General features: G+C 34.1%; 1 protein-coding gene across 8 annotated transcripts in view; it reads right to left on the reverse strand.

The window, feature by feature from the left end:
• The window catches only part of ABCA5 (ATP binding cassette subfamily A member 5), a 95,247-nt gene that overhangs the window by 32,309 nt on the left and 38,524 nt on the right, over positions 1–24,414 (reverse strand). For all 8 annotated transcript variants that reach the window (XM_058284632.2, XM_058284637.2, XM_071210785.1 and 5 more), the window contains 6 exons: positions 18,779–18,947; positions 16,673–16,731; positions 5,782–5,892; positions 4,399–4,574; positions 3,743–3,862; positions 1,116–1,254 (listed from right to left, as the gene is read on the reverse strand). In XM_058284632.2, coding sequence (XP_058140615.1) covers positions 1,116–1,254; positions 3,743–3,862; positions 4,399–4,574; positions 5,782–5,892; positions 16,673–16,731; positions 18,779–18,947 — 774 coding nt within the window. The remainder of the gene's footprint in view (positions 1–1,115; positions 1,255–3,742; positions 3,863–4,398; positions 4,575–5,781; positions 5,893–16,672; positions 16,732–18,778; positions 18,948–24,414) is intronic.

Below are 24,414 nucleotides of genomic sequence, written 5' to 3' on the forward strand. Positions count from 1 at the left end.
ATAAGAAAATATACAGCTTTCCCATGATTCACATGGCAATTAAGTGACAAGGCCAGGATTTGTACCCAGGCAATTTGATTCTAGAGTCTGCTTTCCTGACACTTCTTCAAATATCTCAGATTCTTTCTAAAAGATTTACTAATTTAAAGGCTTTCCTAATTTCTTTTACAACCAAATGTAAAAACAACCACTGAAAGGCAAGAGAAATGACAAGAATGAAAAACACAACAAAATGTTAGGTGGTTGTGTGTTTTTGTAAAACACAGATAATGGGGAAGAAATTAATAACTTGCTCAATTTATTAGATTAAAAGTAGTAAAAAAAGTCGCTACAGCATTTAAAACTTTTGGATCTTGCCACAGCTATTAAAAATCATGTTTGGTATAAACCTGTGTTTTTCATATGTGTGTATGTGTATAAAATTTAGCAGAAAATAGTTAACATAGCTGGTCTGATACTGCTATCCTTGTCCTGCATGCAAGGATGGTCCTTAACTTGTGTCTGGGAACTTGGATTTCAGGAGAGATCCCACTATTTGCTGATAATATTGGCTTAATGTGCTTACAGTGTACAAACAATGTGGTCTATGCTGAACACCTGCTTTTTTTCTGGGAATCTAGAATCTTGACATATGCTAGACAGAGACCAGCACCCAATAAAACTCTTGGGCACTGATCTCTAATGAGCGTCACTAGTAGACAACATTTCAGATATTTTGTCACAGTTCGTTGATGGAGGAATTACGTGCATCCTGTATGATCACACTGGGAAAGGACTCTTGGAAGCTTGCATCTGGTTTCCTCCATACTTCACCTCATATGCCTTTTCTCTTTACTGATTTTGCTTTGTATCCTTTCACTATAATAAATCATAGCTGTACCATTATATGCTGAATCCTCATGAGTCCTCCTAGTAAATCACTGAAATTAGGAATGTATGGGGGATGCCTAATACAAAAAATACATACTTTTTAAATTTTTAAAATATTTTCTTGTGAAGAACATACACTATTAAATGTTAACAGCTTCTCTACTTCTCAGGACTTAGCATCTCTATGCCCATCTTCCTTTTGGCCCCCAGGATCTCATCCTTCAAAAATAAAGCAAAAACCTCACCAGCAAGAATGTCAGCTTCATCCATAAAATGAGTACTAATCACTGTCACTCGAGTGGCTTTTCTGTATTTTAGAAGATTCCAAACAATATGACGAGAACATGGGTCCATTCCAGCTGTTGGTTCATCTAGTAATAGTATCTATGTGCAAAGGGGAACAGAGGAGCAGGGAATCCTCAGGAAAATTAAAATATTTAAAACTTCCTTGGATACTAAATTTTTTTCTCATTTTCAGTTATGATTTCCAACTAGCAATATATCAGACCTGAGATTTTCATTCATCTTTGAGTTAGCATAAATTTTAAAAGTTATCAGTTTGGCATGTGAATACTTTCCTAGGTTAATTTAAAGACTAATGTCATATATGAGACATAAATGTAATAATGACTAGATAGAAACAGATCATGAAGAATATTGCTATTATTTCATCAATTAAATTTTGAAGATGTGACAAACGCTTCTTGTAACCTATATTAGGTTCACGGGAAGCAATTTAAGAGGAAGACTAACGTAAAGCCAGAATCCCCACTCATCCCCAAGCTGCATCAACAAGGGAGAATGTGGTGGGACAGTGGAGATCAATGAAGCTCCTAGCTGCAAGCCTGGCACAAAGCAGTGCACCAATTGTTTCTGTTTCTAGGCCAGAGAACAGCACAAAACAAATACATGCAAAATCAAAGCAGCCGGACAGTAATAAACTGAACTAGTCTTTTGATTTTGTTCTATTTTTTATTATGAACTATTTCAAATACATAGAAAAGTACAGAGATTAATAGAACAATACTGTTAAAGCCACCATTCAAATTCAATAAATGCAACTTTTGGCCATATTTTCTCCAGATCCTGTTTTGAAGAAATAAAACATTTCAGATACAACTCAAGACCTTCCTTTCCATTCTTCTTCCTAGAGGTAACTATAATAAAGATGTTATATATATATATTTCTGATTTGTTTTAAAACTTTATTGTTATGATTATATCCATACTGATAAACAGTACTTCATTTTTAAAATTTACATAAATGTGTCATATTTGCCTTTTGTTACAGTTTGGTATTGTTTACCAATTCCAAAAATAGACGATGGATTATGTTTATGAACTGATTTGCTCCTCTGGGCATATTATATTGTATTGGATTCAGAGATTTCACTTTTATTTGATTAAATTATGATTAAGGTTTGATTGGGTTGATGTGGGCTATGGGTGGGAGGCTCTTTGTCTCTTCAGAGATAACCTAAGCTGTCTGTCCTGACTTGGGGGTGTGGAATGGTAAGAGGCTGCAGTCCTGCCCTTGGTGACCATGGCAACGACTCCAGTCCCAGGAAACAGTTTAACAGTGCAAAGTCTATAAACTTTAAATATTCAGGGAAAATGCAAACCAAATGTGCTAAAAGCTTATCTAAAATGTATGAAGTCCCTGCTAAAAGCTTACCTAGGATGTGGAAGATATATGCTAATTCAAGCCTATTGAGAACTGAAACAAAAGAACCATTTGGCCTTTCCTCTCTGTATAAAAGGGACTCAAAATCTTGTGATTAGTAATGAAGAAAATGTGGCATTGGTGTAGATAAAGTGGCCATGGTGGCTGCTGGGTGTGGGGAATGGGAGGAAGAGATGAGATGTGGAGGCGTTTTCAGGACTTGGAGTTGTCCTGGGTGGTACTGCAGGGACAATTACCGGACATTGTATGTCCTCCCATGGCCCACTGGATGGAACTTGGGAGAGTGTGGGCTATGATGTGGACCATTGACCATGAGGTGCAACGATGCTCAGAGATGTATTCACCAAGTGCAATGAATGTCTCATGATGATGGAGGAGAATGCTGCTATGGGGGGAGGAGTGGGGTGAGGGGGGTGGGGGGTATATGGGGACCTCATATTTTTTTAATGTAATATTTTTAAAAAATGAATAAAGACCAAAAAAAAAAAATCTTGTTCGGGGCTCAGGTTTAAAACAGAAAGTTCCCGAGTCCCAGCCGGCTGCCAATAAACCATTTTTCTTTCTCAAAATCATTCCTGAGTCCTGGCCTTTCTATACGCAAGTAACTGAACCTTTCTCAAATTCTACAACAGGGTTACATCAGTAACACTGAGTCCCTGTCCCCTTGGTTGCTGGGGACTCACAGAGAAAACTACATAGCAGAGGAGTTAGTTGGAGTTTTTAGATGCTGGAGCCCCAGGAATAGAGACAGCTCCACAGACACAGCAGAGGCCCGAAGAGAGAGAGCCTGATTGATAGTCTACAGTGGACCTTGTGGAGAGAACAGAGCAGCTGAGCCCAGATTGAAATGAGCCCCGGAGACAGACAAGACTTATCTCAGCCTACAAGCTGATAGGGAAGCTGGAACCACGGAGTCTTAAGAGAAGGAGGAAGCCTGAACACTTGCAGACATCAGCAGCCATCTTGCTCCAACACATGGCAACAGACTAGTGAGCGAAGTAACTTAACGCTTTATGGCCTTGTGACTATAAGCTTCTACCCCAAATAAATACCCTTTATAAAAGCCAATAAATGTTTGGTATTTTGCATCAGTACCTATTTGGCTGACTAATACATCTTTCTACAACCTACTTTTTTTATTCAATATAATTTAATAATACCCCATCAGCAAAACTAACATTTACTTACCTTAGGATTTCCAAGAACAGCAATCCCTAAAGACAGTTTTCTTTTTTGACCACCACTTAACTTTTTAGCTTGGTTATCTTTGATGGCCTGCAAGTCTAAATCCAGTAAAACCTTCTGTACCTGTAAAAGTAAAATATGAGCAATGTTATTCTTTAAATCATACCATTTACATAATTATCAATATTATTTTTAATGTTTTAATTTTAATACCAACTTGAAAATTTTTTCAACTACAGAATTTTATTTTGACATTCACATACAGTTTTGAAAATAACAGATAACATACTTCTTAAGGGAAATGTGTATTTTACTTTCATGCCTTTCTTACTTTTAAGAAGGGATCAGTGTGAAGGTTCTGTGGGACAAGAAAGGCAGGGTAGGAAGGGAGGGGAGAGAAGGGGATGGAGGGAGGGAGGGAGGAAGGAAGGACCTATTTTGAGAGGCCATTATCATTCAGATGAAACAAGAAATATTTTACATGTGCTAAAATATTTACTCAAAATTCAATCCAATTCTTTGGAATGACTTTCTGTTTACTGGCTCAGAACAGATTTTATATTGAGATTTTCAAGCATACTTTTATTAGACAAGTTATTACAAAGGGTTTTTAATTTACAGAGAATATAAAAGTCAGAATTTCTATATGAATAACATACTTCTTGTATTATATTATTGGCTGGTATTCCTTTGATTGAAGCCAAAATTGATAAATTTTCTTCTACTGTCAAAACATCAAAGTGTATATCTAACTGTGGACAAATGCCAATCATCTTTCTTGCTTCAAACATTTCATCTATTTCTGAGACTCTGTGTCCATATATAGAAGCAAATCCTAAAAATAAAATAAATTTATATTAAATATATTAAGTATTAAAAAATGTGTATGCTTTAACTTACCCTAATAATTTATATATGGTTGCAATAGACATATAAGGCAAGAGATTACACAAATTTGGAAGATATGGAACAGCCGCATTTCTATACTACTGGTGATTTGTTTCTACTTATATTCCAATCTCATTTTCCTTCATTTCCAGGTTTTATTACATAGTGGGAAAGAGCAAGGAACTAGAAACTTAAAACTAAATATAATTATCGTTATTTTCACTTATATTCCAATAACAATTTTCCTTCCCATCCAAGCATTATGAAATAGTGGAGAGAACAAGGAACTAAAAATTTTTGCCTAACTAGTTGTGTGGTCTTAGGCAAATCACTTAATCTCTCTGAATTCCAGTTTTTCTCTTTCAAAAACTGAATATTAATATATCCCAATTAATTTAAGAATTATATCACTGTGTTAATTTATGGATAATCATTAAAAATTTCTTATTAAAAAATAAGATATTATTACCATCAAAGAGTAACATAAAATCAAATTAATTAAACTACATTTTAAAGGGTGAAATGCAAATTCAGTACATGGACATTTTCCCCCTTTTTAAAGTAAACTATTAATTATACTATCACTTTAATTGCTTATTGTGGAAATATGGAGTTCCCATATTGAATTCTCACCTATAAGAAAATCACATATAGAAATCATCCTTTTTAAGAAATGCTCCTAAAATTTTATTTTAGGAGATGGTATTCACATTTACCATTCTTTTCTTTTTGAACTACTGTGGCATATTTGGAAATCTGTAACTTCTTTTTCAACCTAAAATTCTATAGGTCTCATTCCATTACAAATTAGTTACTGATTCATCCTTCCTTGAAAATGAGGAATAAAAACATACATATATGTTTATGTATATATAAACACATGATGAAATACATTAAACATTAGATTCTTTTAACTTTATTAAACGATGGAATCGTTTTTATTTTCTATTGAAAAACAATGCAATTGTTTTATAAACAATTATAAAGAGAACACATCTTTTAGAAACAGAAGTTGGTCCCAAAACACTGATAAAAATCATTCGGTATACATTTAAAGGATAAATAAATACACTGTGACACCCCGGTTAATAATACTAATAAAATAGAGTTTTTGTGGTTGGTTGGTTTGTTTTTTTGAGTCAGAAAGCTCTTACCTTCAGAAGGCGGACATAGTCCACAAAGAATATTCATCAACGTACTTTTTCCTGTTCCACTGTGGCCAAGTAATGCAGTAATCTGACCCTCATATATGTCAAATGACAAATCTAGTTCAGGAGAGAAGAAGACTTAAATGTGGCTTTATTTCTGTTCAGCAACGCAAGATAATTCATCATACTTGTGCAATTATGAAGTAAGGCAATAAATTTAAAGGCAAATTTTAAATTTATAATAATATTTATAGCAGGTTAAATAATAATTACTTTTTGTTATAGCCAAATTTTATGAACAACAAGAAAAGTAAATAAAAACAAACTTTCATTTATTTGTTACACTACCAGTTAGATTTAAGGGGCAAATAAAATATTAGGGTAACACTTTTAGGAAATCTCATGAGAAATGAAATACATAAACAAAGAAACAAAAATTTATTCCCAAGGTTATATATAGTCATGTTAAGTACAGCGGCAAAAAATTAAGAATTAACAAACAGTCCTGGAATGGTTAAATGAATGCTTAGAAGGTTTAATTGAAATAAAAGAAAAATAGAAAAAACAAGAAATATCACTGGATGGATGTGTCAATCGTCAAAGACAGAAGGAAAAGGAATCTTAAATAAAGATTACATAATTGAGGGCATCAAATAATATCACCAATTATTCATATACTATGTGTAGCATTCAATCAAAAATAGGCATGAGAAGGCAACACTAAAAACGAATAGAGAAGACAGGCAGTAGAAACAAACCTATATAAGATGCAAATATTTATACCATTAGACAAAGATTTTAAAATAACTCTGCACTATCATTTTCGGGAAAATAAATGACAAACTTTGAGAATGATAGCAAAGAACAAGTAACTATAAAAAAAGAACCTAATACAACACAGAAACTGGAAAGATATGTGAAATTAAGATTTCAATAGATAGTTTATCAGATGACTAGACCACTCAAAAGAATCAGTGAACGAGAAGAAAAATCAGAAGAAAATATCTACACTAAAGCATAAAGAGACAAAAGCATAAAAATTTCAAAGAAGAGAATAGAAGACAAGTAGGGTAACAAGAAAAACTGCAACAACATGTAGTAATAATCCTATAGGGAGAGAAAAGAGAAAATGTGGCAGAAGCAATACTAAAAGAGGAAGAGCTGAGAATTTTCTAAAACAAAAGAAAGATATCAAGCCACAGATTCGAAAAGATAAAGAGAAACAGAAGAAATGTAATAAACACACACCAAGCCCTGTGCAATAAAACTGCTGAAAGTCAAAAACAGAAAAATCTTGGAAAAGTCAGGGAAAAGGTAAATACCAACAACAGAGTAGTAATAAACCTTACAATCTTCTCAACCATAAAACCATCACCACTATCAAGATAATGAACATATCCATGACCCTCAAAAAGTTCCCAGTTGCCCCTTTTATAATTCCTTCCTCTCATCCCTTTCCACCTGTCTCTACCCATCTCCAGTCAACCACTGATCTTCTTTTACTGTAGATTAGTTTGCTTTTTTAATAATCTTATATAAATGGAAGCATACAGTATGTACTCTTAATTCTGGCTTCTTTCATAAAACATAATTATTTTGAGATTCATCTCTGTGTATTAAGTCCATTCCTTTTTAATGTATTAAGTCCATTCCTTTTTAATGTATTAAGTCCATTCCTTTTTAGTCCTAAGTAGGATTCCATTGTATGGATATATCACAATTGGTTTGTCTATTCATTTTTTAATAGGCATTTTCAGGTTATTAATTATTACAAATAAAGTTGCAATAAGCATTCTTGTGTAAGTTGCTTTCACCTCTCTTCGGAAAATACCTAAAAGTGGAATGTTTGGATCACATAGTAGGTGTAATTTAACTTTTAAACAAATGCCAAACTATTTCCCAATGAAATTGTATCATTTTGTATTCCTCCAGCTGTGTATACAAGTTCCAATTCTTTTACATCTTCGGCAACACTTTTCAATTTCATTCATTCTGATGGGTATGTGGTACTATCTCACTGTGACTTTAATTTACAGTTCCCTAATGAGTAAAAATGGTGGGCATATTTTCATGTGTTTATTTGCTATTTTTGAATCTTCTTTGGTAAAGAGTCAGTTAAAATATTCTACCCATTTTTAAATTAGGGTCTTCCCTTATTATTGAATTTGGAGAAACGTGTACATATTCTAGATACAAGTCTTTTATCAAATACACAATTTACAAATATTTCATATTTCAAATCCAATTCTGTGGCTTGTCTTTTCATTACTTTAGTAGTATCTTACAAAAAGCAGAAGTTTATTATTTTAATTTTTATAGTCTAATTTTCAATTAGTTATTTTACAGTTTGTGATTTTAGTTCCATAGCTAAGCAACTTTTGCCTAACCCAATATTGCAATGGATTTCTCCTAAGTTTTCTTTTTGAAGTGCTATAGTTTTAGGATTAAAATGTAGATATATTATCCATTTTCAGTTAGTTTTTGTATATGCTACCCAGTGTAGAACCAAGTTTACTTTCTTCTCTTGTTTGCACACATATATCTAATTTTCAACAACATTTGTTAAAAAGTCTATATTTTGGAAATGAAGACATGGTGAAAAATATCATGGTGTTTATAACTAAGTACAGCTATTCAGGGTATGACAGTGGCTGAAAGGAAAAGTCTAAGTTCATGTATATATTACTAGAAGGAAAGCTAAAAACTGTAACATGGGATAGTAAAATCTCACGTAAAACACAAATATGAGTTATTTGCATATATAAGGCCGTTTTTACAAAATATAAATATACTAGAGAGAAGGAAAAAGAATAGCAGCTATGTACAGCAGGGGAATCAAAGAGAGACTGATAGGTGATGCGTTTTGTTTGTTTATTATTGAATAATTAAAGTACTTCAAGAAGAAGAGAAGTGATGAATGTACAAATATGTCATTACACCTAACACCATTGATTGTACACTTTGGATGGATTTATGCTTTATTAACATGTATCAATAAAACTGATTTTAAAAAGTAATTATCACAAGACCATTCCAAAGTCCCATTGAACTGATACCAATTAAATTAACATACACTCTGATCAATGAGAAAAAATGTCTATCCTTTCTCCAATAAATCATCTCCACACCTTTACCAAAATCAGTTTTCGGTTTGGATCTACTTCTACGCTCTTTTCTGTTTCATTAATCTAATTTTGTTTTATGGCAAAAAACACAATATTTTGGTTACTGTACCTTTTATTTTAATAAGTCTTAAGACAAAGTAACGGTAGTCCTCCAACTATGTTCTTTTTCAAAGCTGTTTTGGCTATCCTAGGTCATGTGCATTTTCATAGGAATTTTAGATTCAAGTTTGAAAAATCTTTAAAAAGCCTGATGAGTTTGAATCTACAAAACAATCTGGGCAGAACTGACACCTAACCAAACATTGACTCTTCTGACCCATTTATTTATGCCTTCTTTCATTTCTCTTAGCAAAGTGTTATACTTTCCAGAATCCAGATCTTTTACATTTTTTGAATGACTGATCTATATCATACTTTTGATGTTACTGTAAATGCTATTTTTATTTCAATTTCTAATTATGTGTTGGTACTGGATAGAAATAAAATTAATTTTTCTCTCTCTTGCACCATGATACCTTGCTAATCTCACTTTTTAGTTCCATTAGCTTTTTTTGAACATATCAGTTTTCTCCATGGATGATCATGTCAATTGCAAATAAACAGTTTTGCTGCTTCTTTTTCAACCTAGATACCTTTTATATCCTTCTCTTGCCTGTCTGCAGTGGCTAGACTTTCCGGTTGCATAATTTCCATTGGACGCAATAATCTCCAGTGCTGAGTAAAAATGGTGAGGGTGTCTCTTTGTCTTATGCCCAATATGAGAGAGAGAACAATCAGCTGTTCACTATAAAGCATGATTTTCCTATAGGCTTTTCATAGATGACTTTTCTTTCATCACATAAATAGCCTTGTATTCCTACTTTGCTGAGAGTGTTAGCATTTAGGAAAGGATGTTAGATTTTGTCAGACACTTCTGTCTAATGAAATGATCAAAAGGGTTTTTCTCTTTTAGTTTGTTGACAGTGTGAGTCTGGTGAATCCCCCCAAAAAAGGATTATGTTTTTTAACTAATTCATTCCTGGCTGTATGAGATACTTTGATTGCATTAGATTCCTAATTGGACCATGATTAGATCATTTGATTAGATCACTTTGGATTGGACTATCAGTGACTCAGATTAGATCTCCACACTCTTACTGGAGCCTTATATAAACGGAGACATAGAGCAAAATATGACACACAGAAAAGGAAGCTATGCCATTTTGACTTTGCCATGTATAGAGAGGACTCAAGGACTGCTAGCAGCTCAGGCCCAAAGCCCCCAAGAGTTTGGGCCCATGGAGCAGCTCAAGGCTGAAGAGACTAGGAATATTTCTAATCATCCATAGTCGGACTCCAAGAGGAAACATACCATGCAAGTAGCAACTAAAGAAAGCTGGCTTGGCTATAAAATAGACTAAGTCAAAAACAGTTATGAGAGACAGAGATAGTCATTATATATTGATAAAAGGGACAATTCAACAGGAAGATAAAACAATTTTAAATATATATACACGTAAAAACAGAGCCCCAAAATATATGAAGCAAATACTGACAGATTTGAAGGGAGAAATTGATGGTTCTAAAGTAACAGAAGGAGACCTTAACACAACACTATCAATAATGTATAGAACATCTAGTCAAAAGATGAGTTAGGAAGTAAAAGACTTGAATGACACACTAAATTAACTAGATCTAAGAGACATACATAGAACAATGCAGCCAACAAAAAGAGAATACATGTTCTTCTCAAGTGCACAAGGATCAACCTTCAGGATAGATCATACATTGGTTCATTAAACAAGTCCCATTAAATTAAAAAATATTGAAATCCTACAATGCATATTCTCTGGTCACAAAGGAATGAAGTCAGAAATCAATAACAGAGGATGAAATAGAAAATTCAGATATGTGAAAATTAAACAACACACTCTTAAACAACCAGTAGGTTAAAAAGGAAATCAGAAGTGAAATTAGGAAATATCTTGAGACAAATGCAAATGAAAATAAAATATAGCAAAGCCTATGGAATGCAGCAAAAGCAGTGGGGGGGGGGGGGGGCGAGGACAGAATTAATAGTTCTAAATGCTTACATTAATAAAGAAGAAACCTTTCAAATCAGAGACCTACCACCAAACCTGGAAGAGTGAGCAAAGAAAAAGAGAAGAAAAAACTAAACCCAAAGCAAGCAGAAGAAGGAAAATAAAGATTAGAGATAAATGAAATAGAAAATTAAGAAATAATAGAGAATCAACAAAAGTAAAAGTTGGGTCTTTGAGATGAATAAATTCAGTAAATGATTAGCCAGACTGTCAAAGAAAAAAGAGATGATAGAAATTATAAATTCAGAAATGCAAAGGAGACATTACTAACAGCCCCACAGAATTAAAAAGTACTGGAAGAGGATACAGTGAACTACTGTAGCCAATAAATTAGATAACCTAATTGAAACTAATAAATTCTTAGAAATACACAAACTACCTACACCAACTCAAGAAGAAACAGAAGATCTCAACAAGCCAATTACTATTAAAGAGAGCTGACTCAGTAATCAAACAAAGAAACAAAGAAAGCCCAGGACCAGATCATTTCACAGAGGAATTCTACCAAACACTCCAAGAAGACTTAAATCCAATTCTGCTCAAAAGCTTCCAAAACTTTGAGAGGAAGGAATACTCCCTAACTTATTCTACAAGGCAAACATCACATTTATATCAAAGCCAGATAAAGATACCCCAAGGAAAGAAAACCACAGAACAATATCTTATGACTATAGATGTAAAAATCCTCAAAAAATAGTAGCAAATATTAAAATTATTATACACAATGATCAAGTGGGATTTATCCCTAGTATGCAAAGTTGGTTCAACATAAGAAAATCAATTAATATAATATATACCACATTAACAGAACAAAGGAAAAAACAACACGATTGCCAGAGCAGTAAGGCAAGAAAAAGAAATAAAACATCCAAATTGTAAAGGAAGATGTAAAACCTTCCCTTTTAGAGAGGATATGATCCTATATACATAAAATTCTGAAAAGATCTACAAAAAAAGCTCCTAGAAGTAATAAATGAATTCAGCAAAGTGCAGAGTACAAGCTAAACATCCAACCACCAGTATAGTTTCTATACACAAAAAATGAACAATTAGAAGAAGAAATCAAGAAAAAAATTCCATTCATAATAATAACAACTAAAAGAGTCAAATATCTAGGAATAAATCTAATCAAGGATATAAAGGATTTGCATACAGAAAACTACAAAAAATTGTGGAAATAAAGACCTAAATAAATGGAAGGACATTCCATGTTCATGGATTGGAAGACTAAATATCTTTAACATGTCAATACTACCCAAAGCAATTTATAGATTCAATGCAATCCAATAAAAACTCCCAACAACCTTCTTTGCAGAAAAGGAAAAGTCAATCATCAAATTTATATGCAAGGGTTAAAGGGTGCCAAATAGCTAAAGCTATCTTGCAAAATAATAATGAAGTTGCAGGACTCACACTTCCTTATCTTAAAACTTACTACAAACCACAGTAACCAAAACTGCATGGTATTGGCAAAAGGACAGACACATAGATCAAGGGAGTAAAACTGAGAACTTAGAAATCAAACATCACATTTATTGCCAGCTAATATTTGACAAAGCGGGCCAACTGGGAAAGAACAGACTCTTTAACAAGTGGTGCTGGGAAAACTGGATCTCTATTTGCAAGAAGAGAAAAAAGATGCCTACCTCACACCATCTATAAAAATAAACTCAAAATGGGTCAAAGACCTTAATCTTAAGAGTTAGAGCTATCAAACTCCTCAAGAAAATGTAAGGAAGTATATTAGGGGCCTTGGTTTCTCAGACTTTATACCCAAAACATGAGCAACATAAGAAAAAAATAGATAAATGGGACTTCTTTGAAATTACAAACTTTTGGTCATCAACGACTTTATCATAGAAAAAACAAAACAAAACAACAACAACCTACAAAGGGAGAAAATATTTGGACACCATATATGTAATAAAAGACTAATATCCTGAATATATAGAGAAATCCTTAAATGGAATAACAAAAAGACAATCCAATTAATAAATGGGCAAAAGAATTCAGATAGCTCTCCAAAGAAGACACACAAATGGCTAGAATGCACATGAAAAGAAGTTCAACATGATTAGCCATCAGGGAAATGCAAATGTGGGGAACCAGGACCCTCCCCAAGACCTCAGCACTTAGCTGCCTGTGTGACATAAGTTAAAGCTTAACAACTCTCCGCAGAGGGGAAAAAATGTATATATGGTATTATAAACTATAATCTTCACAAAGCAGTAAATGTCCTTGGTAAATGTCCTTCCTACAAGCATAGTGAAAACATCACCAGACCCCATATGTACACTTCACGTGACCCTAGCAGAAACTGTTTTCATACCCTACAGTATATCCTTGTTCTAAAACCCCTTACGTCACAACTCATTTCCCTGTCTCTTTGCAGAATGCTATCTTCATTCTCTGAATCACTGCCATCAGAGAGCCTCTCCTGTCTGTAAGTCCCAATAAACTTCATGCCTGACTATGTCAGGTGTGTTCTTTGGTCCTATGGCCACACCAACTTATGCCTTTCAGGAGTTGGGTTGCAACAACTGGCCTCAGCCAGGAGACCGAAGGACCACCAGGAGTGGTAGGTATGAGCTCTGGAAAGGAGAAGCCACAGGGAAAACCCCAAATTGGACTATAACATTCAAGTAGGGAGGGGTTGCTGCCCTACAAGTGGGGACCACCAAGAGAATATGGGGATGCCCTGAAAACTCCAGCAGGTATGCTGGCTATACTACAGCAGGTAGCAAAGCAGTTGCACTTAAAGAAATAGAAGACCACCAGATGGCGGCAGCCGTTACCTGGACTGTTAGGAGATTTGCAGGTAGCTACCAAGGCAGAACAAGTCAAAAGCCTTGTGCGCTGCTTAAAAGGAAAGTTAAAGTCAGAAAAGGATATGCATCTAGCACAGGCAGAAATGAAAGATTCCTTAACTGATCACATGCATCAAGTTGATGATCAGTTACATTGCAAAATTGTGTAAACTGGAAGAGTTTAATGGGATGCTATTTTGACAATGTTTTAAGTTTTATTCACATTTGATCAGAATTTTTACTAAAGTGTTAAAAAGAACTTTCAGTTTTGAAGCAAGAGCTTACTCCTGAACTTCGAGTCTGTCTAAAGTGCACTCCTGGGAAGTGGACTTGGCCCAGTGGATAGGGTGTCTGCCTACCACATGGGGATAAGTATAAGAAGTTTGCAAAAGCATTTTCTAAACTGCAATACTTAAATGGCGAATTCCAGGAAGCTGTTATTAAAAAGAAACATAAACTGACACCGATAACAAAAAGTAACTTATGGTTAATTATAAGTTTGTAAAAGATTTGTCTAAATTGAAGTATTTAAATGGCTAGTTCTAGGAAGTCATTATTACATAGAAACCTCAACTTATATTGATAACAAAAAGTAACTTCATTTCAAGGAAACCTATCAGAGGCCACCTCAATCTGAATATTAAACTGGTGGTAGGGGGAATATAATCTTAATTCCATTGGGAATATTAGGTTTTCATAAAATAATGGAGAAAGTAATTTTTCCTATTCTACCAAAGTAAAATACCTGTTAATTAACATAATCATAGCAAAGGTGTAGAAGTAAAAAGTACTAAAAATAGCTAAGTTCATTTAAGATGTTATAAACTGCACTGGAAGTATTTAGAAAGTGTATAAAAGTTAAGCAATTGACTTCAGTATTGTAAAACTCTCTTGTACATTCAAAACAGGCCTCCAGTTCATTTATTTGTTTGTTGGTACCTCTCCATTTGAGTTACTGGCTATGTTGGTCACTACAATCCCTAAAATAAAAATATCGACCATACCTCTGGACATGACTCCTGAAGTGAATGGAAAGTATATTGCAGCAGCCATTGATGGCTTGATATGGCCAGATTTAAATTGCCTTCAAATGTATTTTAAGTCCCAACAAAGCTTATGCCTGACTAAATGCCATGTATATTCTTTGGTCCCACGGCCTGACCAACGCATGCCCGTCAGGAGTTGGGTTGTAAAAGCAAATCAAAACCACAATGAGATGCTATTTCACACTCATGAGAAAGGCTGTTATTATAAAGATGGAAAATAAGTGTTGGAGAAGATCAGGGGAAATAGGAACATATTCACTGTTGGTGGAAATGCAAAATGGTATAAACCCCGTAGAAGACAGTTTGGCTGTTTCTCAGAAAACTAAGTATAGAGCTACCATATGATCTCACAATCCCACTACTAGGTTTATCTCTAAAAGGACTGAAAGCAGGGGCTCAAACATATATTTGCACACCAATGTTCATAGCTGCATTATTCATAATTGCCAAAAGATGAAAGCACCTCAAGTGTCCATCAACTAATGAATGGATAAATAAAATGTTTATACACATGCACACAATGGAACATTACTCATCCATAAAAAAGGAATGAAGTCCACATACATATGACAAAATGGATGAAACTTGAAGACATGTTGAACGAAATGAGTCAGAAATAAAAGGACAAACATTGTAGGATTTCACTGTTTTGAAACAATTAAATATATAAATTATATCAGCTATCTCAGGGAGGGCAGGGAATATAGAAGTTTTTAAAAATACAATTAACCAACTTGAGCTGACATATGAAACACTATACCCAACTTCTATAGAATATGTCATGTGCGAGTGCACACAGAACTGATACAAAAACTGATCATAAGCTGGGTTATAAATCAAATCTAAAAAATTTTCAAAAGGCTGAAATCATAAGACTATGTTCTTTGATCACATTGAAAGTAATGCAAGAATTTATACCAAAATCATAGCTACAAAGTCTCCATATAGTTAAAAATCAAAATGCATAAATCATCCAAGGAACAAAGAAGAAATCACAATAAAAAGTAGAAAATATTCAAAACTGAATAATAATGAAAACACAACCGATCAAGACCTGTGGAATGCAGCTAAAGCCAGGCTTAGAGGAAAATGTATATACTTAAAATGCATCATTAGAAAATTACCTATGCATCTATCTCAAGAATTAGCAGAAGAGGGGCAGCCAAAGGAAAAAACAAGAAAACAAGAAAGAAAAGAGCAAAAACTTAGGAAACAGGAAATAGATAACAGATGGTATCAACAAAGCCAAAAGTTGGCTTTTTGAAAAGCTTTTTTTAAAATTGATAAAGCCCTGCTAAAAAAGTAAAGAAGGCACAAGTAATAAACTTAAGTATTAAAAAAGGGGAGATCACTACAGATCCCACAGACCGTTAAAAGATAATATGAGATTATAATAAATTTATGGCAATAAACCTGAAAATAATAAAATGAAGGCATCTATAAAAGCCAGTATGTTAGGCTCTCAGGTTGAGTGTGTGAGTTTCTGTGTTGTATGTGTGTGTATCCAAATGTCAAGAGTACTGAGGATGAGAAAGTCTGTTAAGCCAAAAAAAAAAACAAACACTTAACATATAAACATGTAATCAAATTTAAAAGGTTATAAACAGTGCAAATAATTGGAAAATTTTCAACTTAATAGCTATTACTTTTTGCTTTTACCACTTTGATGTTATTTTATTGTTGTTAGTTTTATTATTACTATTAATCACATGAATAAAGTATCCCTAAACGAAAGACAGAAAATTGTTATAGAGAATTTTAACTTTTCCATACATTATGCATGTTGCTTTTTCCATTTGTACTTTAATGCTATGGACAATACTAGGAAGGCTACTTACTTCTCAGAGCCTCTACAGTTTCTCCTTTCTTTCTGTATGTCTTCTGAATTCCACTGATTCTGAAAGACATAGTTTCTACTTTAAGTATTTAAAGCAATTTAAAAGTGCATGTTTACACATAATATTTGTATCAAAGCTGTCATATTTAATAGTAATAATAAATTTTCTTCCCACTAAAACAATGAACCAAAGGCAGTCAACAATAACTTTGATAGTTAATTTCATGTGCCAGCTTGGCTAGGTTATGGTGCTCCATTGTTTGGTCAAGCAAGCAATAGCCTCATTGTGACTGTAAGGGTATTTTATAGATGGGATATAATCATTAGTTAGTTAATTGCATCTATGGCTGACTATAGCTACAATCAACTAAGGCAAAAGCCTTCAGCAATGAGAAGTCTCCTCAACCAATCAGCTGGAGGCCTTAAAGGGAGAACTGAGGATTTCAGTGGTCAAAAAAAAAAAAAAAAGAATTTCTATCTCTGTATCAGCCAGCTCTCTTCTGAAAAACTCAATATCACCTTTATCAGAGTTTCCAACTTGTGGTTATCCTACAGAATTCAGACTTGTCAATTCCCAAGGTTGCATGAGCCAATTCCTACAATAAATCTCTTAATATCCTGTCAGTTCTGTTTCTCTGGAGATCTTTAATACAATAATTATATAATTATTTTAAAGAAGTTATAAGAGAAAAATAGCCCTCTCCATTTTAACTGACATTTACTCATTTTTCATGCCAAAAAACTTCTAAAAAGAAAGTCAGTCATGATTCTACCAGTCTGTGGATTTCTTTTCATCTTTGATGCTTTTTCCATTGTGATTATTAATAAATACTTTCTACATCAGTTAAAAGGAATACAAATAAAATGTAACTTAAATGAATTACTTCATTTATAAATTTTAAACACAATTTCATGTCAGCACACATTTTAAATTGCCTATAAACACACAAGGCAAATCCCTCATTCCAGTTTAATTTTATTTTACATATTTTTAAAGAAATAATTCTTCAAAGAACTGAAAGCAGGGACTCAAACAGATACTTGTACACAAATGTAAAATTGTATCTCAAACAGATACTTGTACAATGTACAATAAGGCAGGAGCATTATTCACAGTTGCCAAAAAGTGGAAACCCACATGTTCAAGAGATGAATGGATAAACAAAATGTGCCATATACATACAGTGGAATACTATTCAACCACAAAAAGGAATGAAGTTCTTATATATGCTACAGTATGGATGAACCCTGAAACACTCATACTAGGTGAAATAAGTCAGACACAAACAAATACTTTAAGATTCCACTTAAATGAAATACCTTGAATAAGAAAATTCATAGATGTAGAAAAACAGATTAGAGTGTACTGTGGTCTGGGAAGAGGGAGAATGAGTAGTTTTACTTAATGGGTATAGAGTTTCTGTTTTAGGTGGTAAAAAAAATTTGGTAATGGATGGTGTTGACAGCAGTGCAACATTGTAAATATAATTAACATCACTGATTTGTACCCTTAACAATGGTTAAAATGGCACATTGTATGTTATACATATTCCCACAATAAAAAACATATATTTTAAAAATCTGCATTAAAAAAAAAATTCTGCCTTAATCATGCAATCCTGAATAAGGGTACCATTGGAACCCACTGAGCTGCGAGGAGTAAAGTGATTTTTATTTTAAAAAACATTAAATTGAGATTCTGATTCTGTTAAAATGCCCTAATGATCTATGAAATTAAGAGGACAATTAAATATGTTGTATAAAGATAATGCAAGCATGAATAAAATTATATCATTAGTATTTATTCTCTTTCAACCTCCATAACATTCTTTCAAACTCCATAACATTCAGGAAGCTTTAAACAGCTTAATTGTATAAACACTGGAACATAAAATTTCAAACCTATTAGCAACCTTATTTTAAAATGGCTACAAAGAAAATGAGAATTTTTTTAAAAAGCAATCTTTATTGTGCTTTTAAAATAATGAAGTGTCTCCCAAATCTCCTAAGATATGATACTTACATACATTATTTAAAAGATAAGATATTAATGTGGCAGGCCCCATCAGCAGTTTTTATAGCTAAGTTGCCGAAGATTCAATCATACCTTATGGCTTCTTTTCCTAGAAATTCTGAAGAAACAGGCTCAACAATTTCACTAAAACTAATATTCCCATTAATGTTGCCCTCTGATAATTCCTTATAATTCCTTTTGCTCTTTGACCAATATGATGGCTTCAGAAAATAGAAAGATGATCTCCGTAAGCCAAATTCACCTGAAAATTAAAAAAAAAAAAGATTTACCATATATTATTAATTCTGAAGACTAGTTTTAAAATCATAAAGGCAGTATTTGAACATGACAACTTAGATATAAAGTTTAGATATGGATAAAATTCTAAAATCAGTATCATGTAAAAATCAAAGTTTTATTGACAATTCTTATCTATAATTTCAGAGTTGCTAAGAGTTTGTAGTAATGTAAAAGTGAATAAACATTCTCTGTCATAAATGAGCCAGCTGTTGCTTGAAACCATGAGGAGGGCAAACCTGCCAGACTCTGAAACAAAGGTGGCAAAACACAGAGAAAGTGGGTCCCAGATGATATAATTGAGCTAAGACAAACAACCCTGCACCTACCTTATCTCTGGCTTTCCTTATAAGTGTTACAATTAATTCCTTTCTGTTCAAGCCAATTAAGAAGGTTTATAAATAGCTGAAAACAATCAAACTGATACTGATGTGGGCTATGGGTGGAAGGCTCTTTGTCTCTTCAGAGATAACCTAAGCTGTTTGACTTGTGGGTGTGGAACGGTAAGAGGCTGCAGTCCTGCCCTTAGGGACAATGGCAACGGCTCCAGTCCCAGGAAACAGTTTATCAATGCAAGGGCTATAAACTTTAAGTATTTAGGGGAAATGCAAAAACCAAATATGCTAAAAGCTTATCTAGAATATCTGGAGTCCATGCTAAAAGCTTACCTAAGATGTGGAAGATATATATGTTAATTGAAGCCTATTGAGAACTGAAACAAAGGGACCATTTGGCCTTTCCTCTCTGTATAAAAGACGTTTGAAAATCTTGTTCAGGGCTCGGGATTCAAACAGAAAGCTCCCGAGTCTGGCCGGCCGTCAATAAACTATTTTTCCTTCTCAAAATCATTCCTGAGCCCTGGTCTCTCTATACTCAAATAATTGAACTTCTCTCAATTCTACAACATTTTTGGCGACCCAGATGGGACAACAAACGAAGGCCAGAGACAGTAGCATTTTGCTGCCCCTTCCAAATCCCTGAGGAAGCCGGGAGGACAAGGGTGAACCCCAAATCTGGGCGCCCCTGGATTAAATTTAATCCGGAAAAGATGTGGGCTCCACGAGAATCTTCCCAACAAAAATCGAGGGCAATGGAAGGTCTGAAGAGAAAGATTCTGGGAATGAAAAAGAACTGCGAACATGGAAGAAGGTTAAGACTCCCCAGGTGAGCAGAGTCTGGAAGGCCCTAGCTTTAATTGCTAGGAAGGGGAGGCTGATCACCTCCCGAGAGAACCCTAGTAGCCCCAGAAGGTTGGGGGGAAGCCGTTCTCTCTAGGCTTGGGAAAAGGAGAAAAACCAGGGAAAGGCCCTGGTGTTTTGGGTTTGTCTAACTGCATGTTAGAATCTGGTACTAGTCTTATATCCACTAAAGGAGTGGAGTCTCGATTTTAATTGGAAGGGCTCTTTATAGGTTCGAGTCCTAATGTCCCAGAGAAAAACCGGGAAAAAGCCCTGGTGTTTTGGGTTTGTCTAACTGCATGTTAGAATCTGGTACTAGTCTTATATCCACTAAAGGAGTGGAGGCTTGATTTTAATAGGAAGGGCTGTTTATAGGTTCAAGTCCTAACGTCCTGGAAATTGGTCTGGATTAAAACAAACAAACAAACAAACTTGGTTACAGAAAAATGGATCGGCTTTTCTAGTGGAGCTTAGTCTGGGTATAAAGTTAAACAGTGGAAAAGTCTAACTGAAATCTTTTGTTATGGTGCTAATTTGTGAATGAATTCGCTTTATACCAAATGTTAAGTGTTCTGAGGTTTGTGATGGCTGTGGGGGCAGCCATAGTGAAAATAAATATATAAACTTGTGGGTCAAATTAGTGACCTTTCTGCTTCTGTCTGTGTCAGCTCAATGCTAGTGTTGGAGTTGTATCCTTACGTAAAGTAGAATTACAGCTAAGCTGGAGCCCTCCCTTGCCATTGGTAAGGGGGTGAAATGATTCTGGGGCAAAAGCTGAGGAGTCTGGATGACTGCGGAGTCTAGATGTTTGTGCATGCTCTGCTGTCTTGTCTCTGGTCTGGCCCTTTGCCGGGGCTTGGAGGCCATCTGTGTCCGCGCCATGCACCCAAGTTTGTTGGGGATGTCCCAGTCAGAGTGGCTGGGTCCCCGGCAGAGTTGCCAAATTTGAGTAGGTTCTGTCTGCCCATTTTGGCTGAAAGCTGGAAAGGGGAGAGCGGCTTGCCCCTTTCCAGTGAGTCCACCCTTCTATTCATAAGCCGCATTCCTGTTTGTTGTGCACCCGACTGCCTGGAAGGAGGGGAAGTGAAGGGGGTGAAAAGCAGAATCAGAATAAGTACAGTAAAGTTCCCTCCTTAGAGTGTCAAAGCCAAAATACGTTTGCATTCTGCCCAGGTTCTTAGAATGTATTGTAGTAACTTTAAGTAAGAGAATGTGTTCTGTGAAGGTAAAATTTGTCTTAAAGGTATAAATAATTATAAAGTTTTTACAAACCATTGTTTAAATTAAGGTATTTAAATGGCAAATTGCAGAAAGTCATTATTTAATAAAAACTGAATTAATAATAATAATAAAAGGTAATTTTATAACAAATTTATTTGGCAGCCATCCTCCCCTGCCAACTTGCTTCCAAAGAAACTGTTTCTGGTATTACATGCTAAGTATTTAAAGTGAAGAAAAGTTCATTATTTTAACAAGCTTTTTAGTATTAATGGCAATTACATGTTGTAAAAAGTTTGCCTGGTAACTTAGTATGTGGGATATATGGAATGTGTTTTTATTGTTAAGGAAACAGAAGATGACTTTGTCTTTAAAATCATTTATAAATGCATTTATATTATAAAACAGTGGAAAGGTAATAACTGAAATTATATCTGGGTGAATTTAGCCTGAAGTTATTATTTAAGTATAAACTCTAAACTTTACCTTTCCTTAGTTTATGGTTACTTCAAGGCTAACCTCACCCCTTGCCTTTGCCTATGGTTATTTCATAATAGCTTCTGCCCCTATAGGCCAGAAAAGAGCTGGGACATCACTGTCTCCTGTCCTGGTATTAGTAACCCTTTCTCTCATGAATTCAAGTGTAAACTAAATAAATTGCTGCCTGATGGAATAAGGTTAAATGACCACTGGAATTTTATTATCTCCAAAATGAAAAGAGGGGTGGAGGGGGAGAAGTCTCCTGCCTAGACAGTCAGTGTCCCTAAGAGTGGCAATTCATGAGAGAAACGTCTGTCTCCCTGAGTCTTCAAATAGCCTCAGTAAATATATAAAATTAATCTTGTTGTTTATCCAAAATTCTGCTAATTTCAAGGTAAAATATAAAGTTCTAAAACAAAATGGTGCTAAAGCATTGAGAACATTTTGGTTATTACAATCCATTAAGTAAGAAGGAAAATTCTTGTGGTAAACTGCATGGTCATAGTGCAAATTAAGGAAAGTTTCAGGAGTCTTTGAAATGTTTGCAGTCACACTTGTTTTGTAAAGATTAGAAGTTTAAAGTAATTAAAGTTACGTTTTTGTCTCAAACTATTTATATCTGCCTATTTGCTCAAATTGTTGAGGTTAAATATGCAGTTATATAAGTAATATGTATTTCTGGACCCCTAATTAATTAAGCTAAACAGTATATAAAATAATGCAAATTATAAGTAATATCAATGAGTTGTGTTTGTGTCTAACTCTTTGTGTCTGCCCATTTAAAAAAAAAATGCTCAGTGTATGTCTTCATACATCAAGATAATATCAAATTAACAAAAATTCTTAAAAGAGCTCTATTCAAATTGTTAAAAACTAAATATGCAGTTATATTTGTAAATATTCTTAAAGCCCAAATTAAACTAAGCAGGATGAAAAAGTCATAGAAATCTGATTATAGAAACAATTAGGAAAGGGCCTCCTCTTTGCAAGAGCTTTAAAGGCAAGACTAGGTGTGGCAGATTAAACCTATCTACTAGGCTAGGGAATTAAGAATCAGTTTGCCCTGTAATTTCCAAGTTTAAACCTTTTGTCAGCCTTAAAAAAAAAAAAAATTAAAAAAAAAAAGATTAGGTTAATTTTCACATAAGGAAAAAATTGTTGATTGGTGTAACCTGGCGGCCTGCTGCCTCAGTCTCCCACTCCCGGGTTGGACAGCAGTGGAGGAGACCAGTTTAGGCCAGTCCTATGAGCAGTGGAAGGATGCCCAACTAAGTCGATGCCATTTCAGCACTAAATTCTATTCCTTATTTGACAAAGGGGAGCAAGTAAAAACTAAAATGGTTGGAATGTGATAGAGGAAGGAGTTAAATCACAAGCTTTTGCGTGGGAAGGTTAGAACTCAGATAAGCTGTAACTTCTGAAGTATCCAATCTATGGAAAAACAGAGGAAGAGCTTGCATGCTAGGCTTAGGGGTATAAATTGTGTCATTTTTCTTTGTTCGGGGCACCAGCCATATCTGGCTCCTTCTTGTAAGATTGAGAATAAACCTTCTTGTAAGATTGAGAATAAATTCTTCTCCACAATCTGGTAAGACTTATTTTCTTTCAGAAGATTTCTTTCCAACAAAATAAAGGTAATTAGTGGCTCTATTAACAAATTTCAGTAAGTAAAGGAAAGTCCATAAAAACTATGGAAAGATCTTTCCTAGGTTATGATTAAAAAAATAAATAAATAAATAAATGTGTAATGTGTTTTAAAACCTGGTAGTCAGTATGCTTTTAAATTATTAATTTTCATAACTTAACCAAAGAAAAAAAGTTTTTAGCTTCCTGTAAAGGAAAAAGAGAACATTCCTTGCATAAACTATTATGGTTTCAATTTTATTTAACTTGAGTCTAATCTCCCATAGTTAATTTATAAACTAAATTAACATTATATGTACAAAATCTTTACAGTAATGAAAATTGTAAGTTCACATTGGTGAAATTAGGCTAAAGGAAAAAGATTGTAGATATGCTCTCTTAAATAAAGAGTAAATTTCTTTCATTAGTAATTGTAATTTAGTAAGTTTATTTAAACATGAGGTGGCTAGTCAATGTGGTTATAGTCAATTATAAAGAGTTTGTAAAACATCTTCCAAACTGAAAATGTTTAAATACTTCTAGTTGTAGAAGTCATTGTTAACTAAAAAACTTAGATTGGTATTGGTAGCAGAAATAACTTCGTGATAATAAAACCTGTCTGAAGGCCACTGCAAAGTACACATTTAAGTAAATGGTAATAAAAAGTTGTCTTAATTCTATTGGAAATATTCTGTTTTCATTTTAACAATGAAAAATAATATTTTTCCTCTATTAGTAAAGTACCTACTGTTATCTTCATAGTAAAATTGTGTAAGTAAACAGTCATTTGATATATGTGTTGCGTTAAGTTGTTTAAAATATATATAAAAACAAGGAATAAATTTTAACATTGTCAAACTCTTGTGCATTCAAACCAAGCCTTGAATACATTACAGGTGTCCTCTCCATGTGAGTTATTGGCTAGGCTGGTCA

This window comes from Dasypus novemcinctus, chromosome 21 (assembly GCF_030445035.2).
Source record: "Dasypus novemcinctus isolate mDasNov1 chromosome 21, mDasNov1.1.hap2, whole genome shotgun sequence".
In the NCBI taxonomy this organism is placed as follows: Eukaryota; Metazoa; Chordata; class Mammalia; order Cingulata; family Dasypodidae; genus Dasypus; species Dasypus novemcinctus.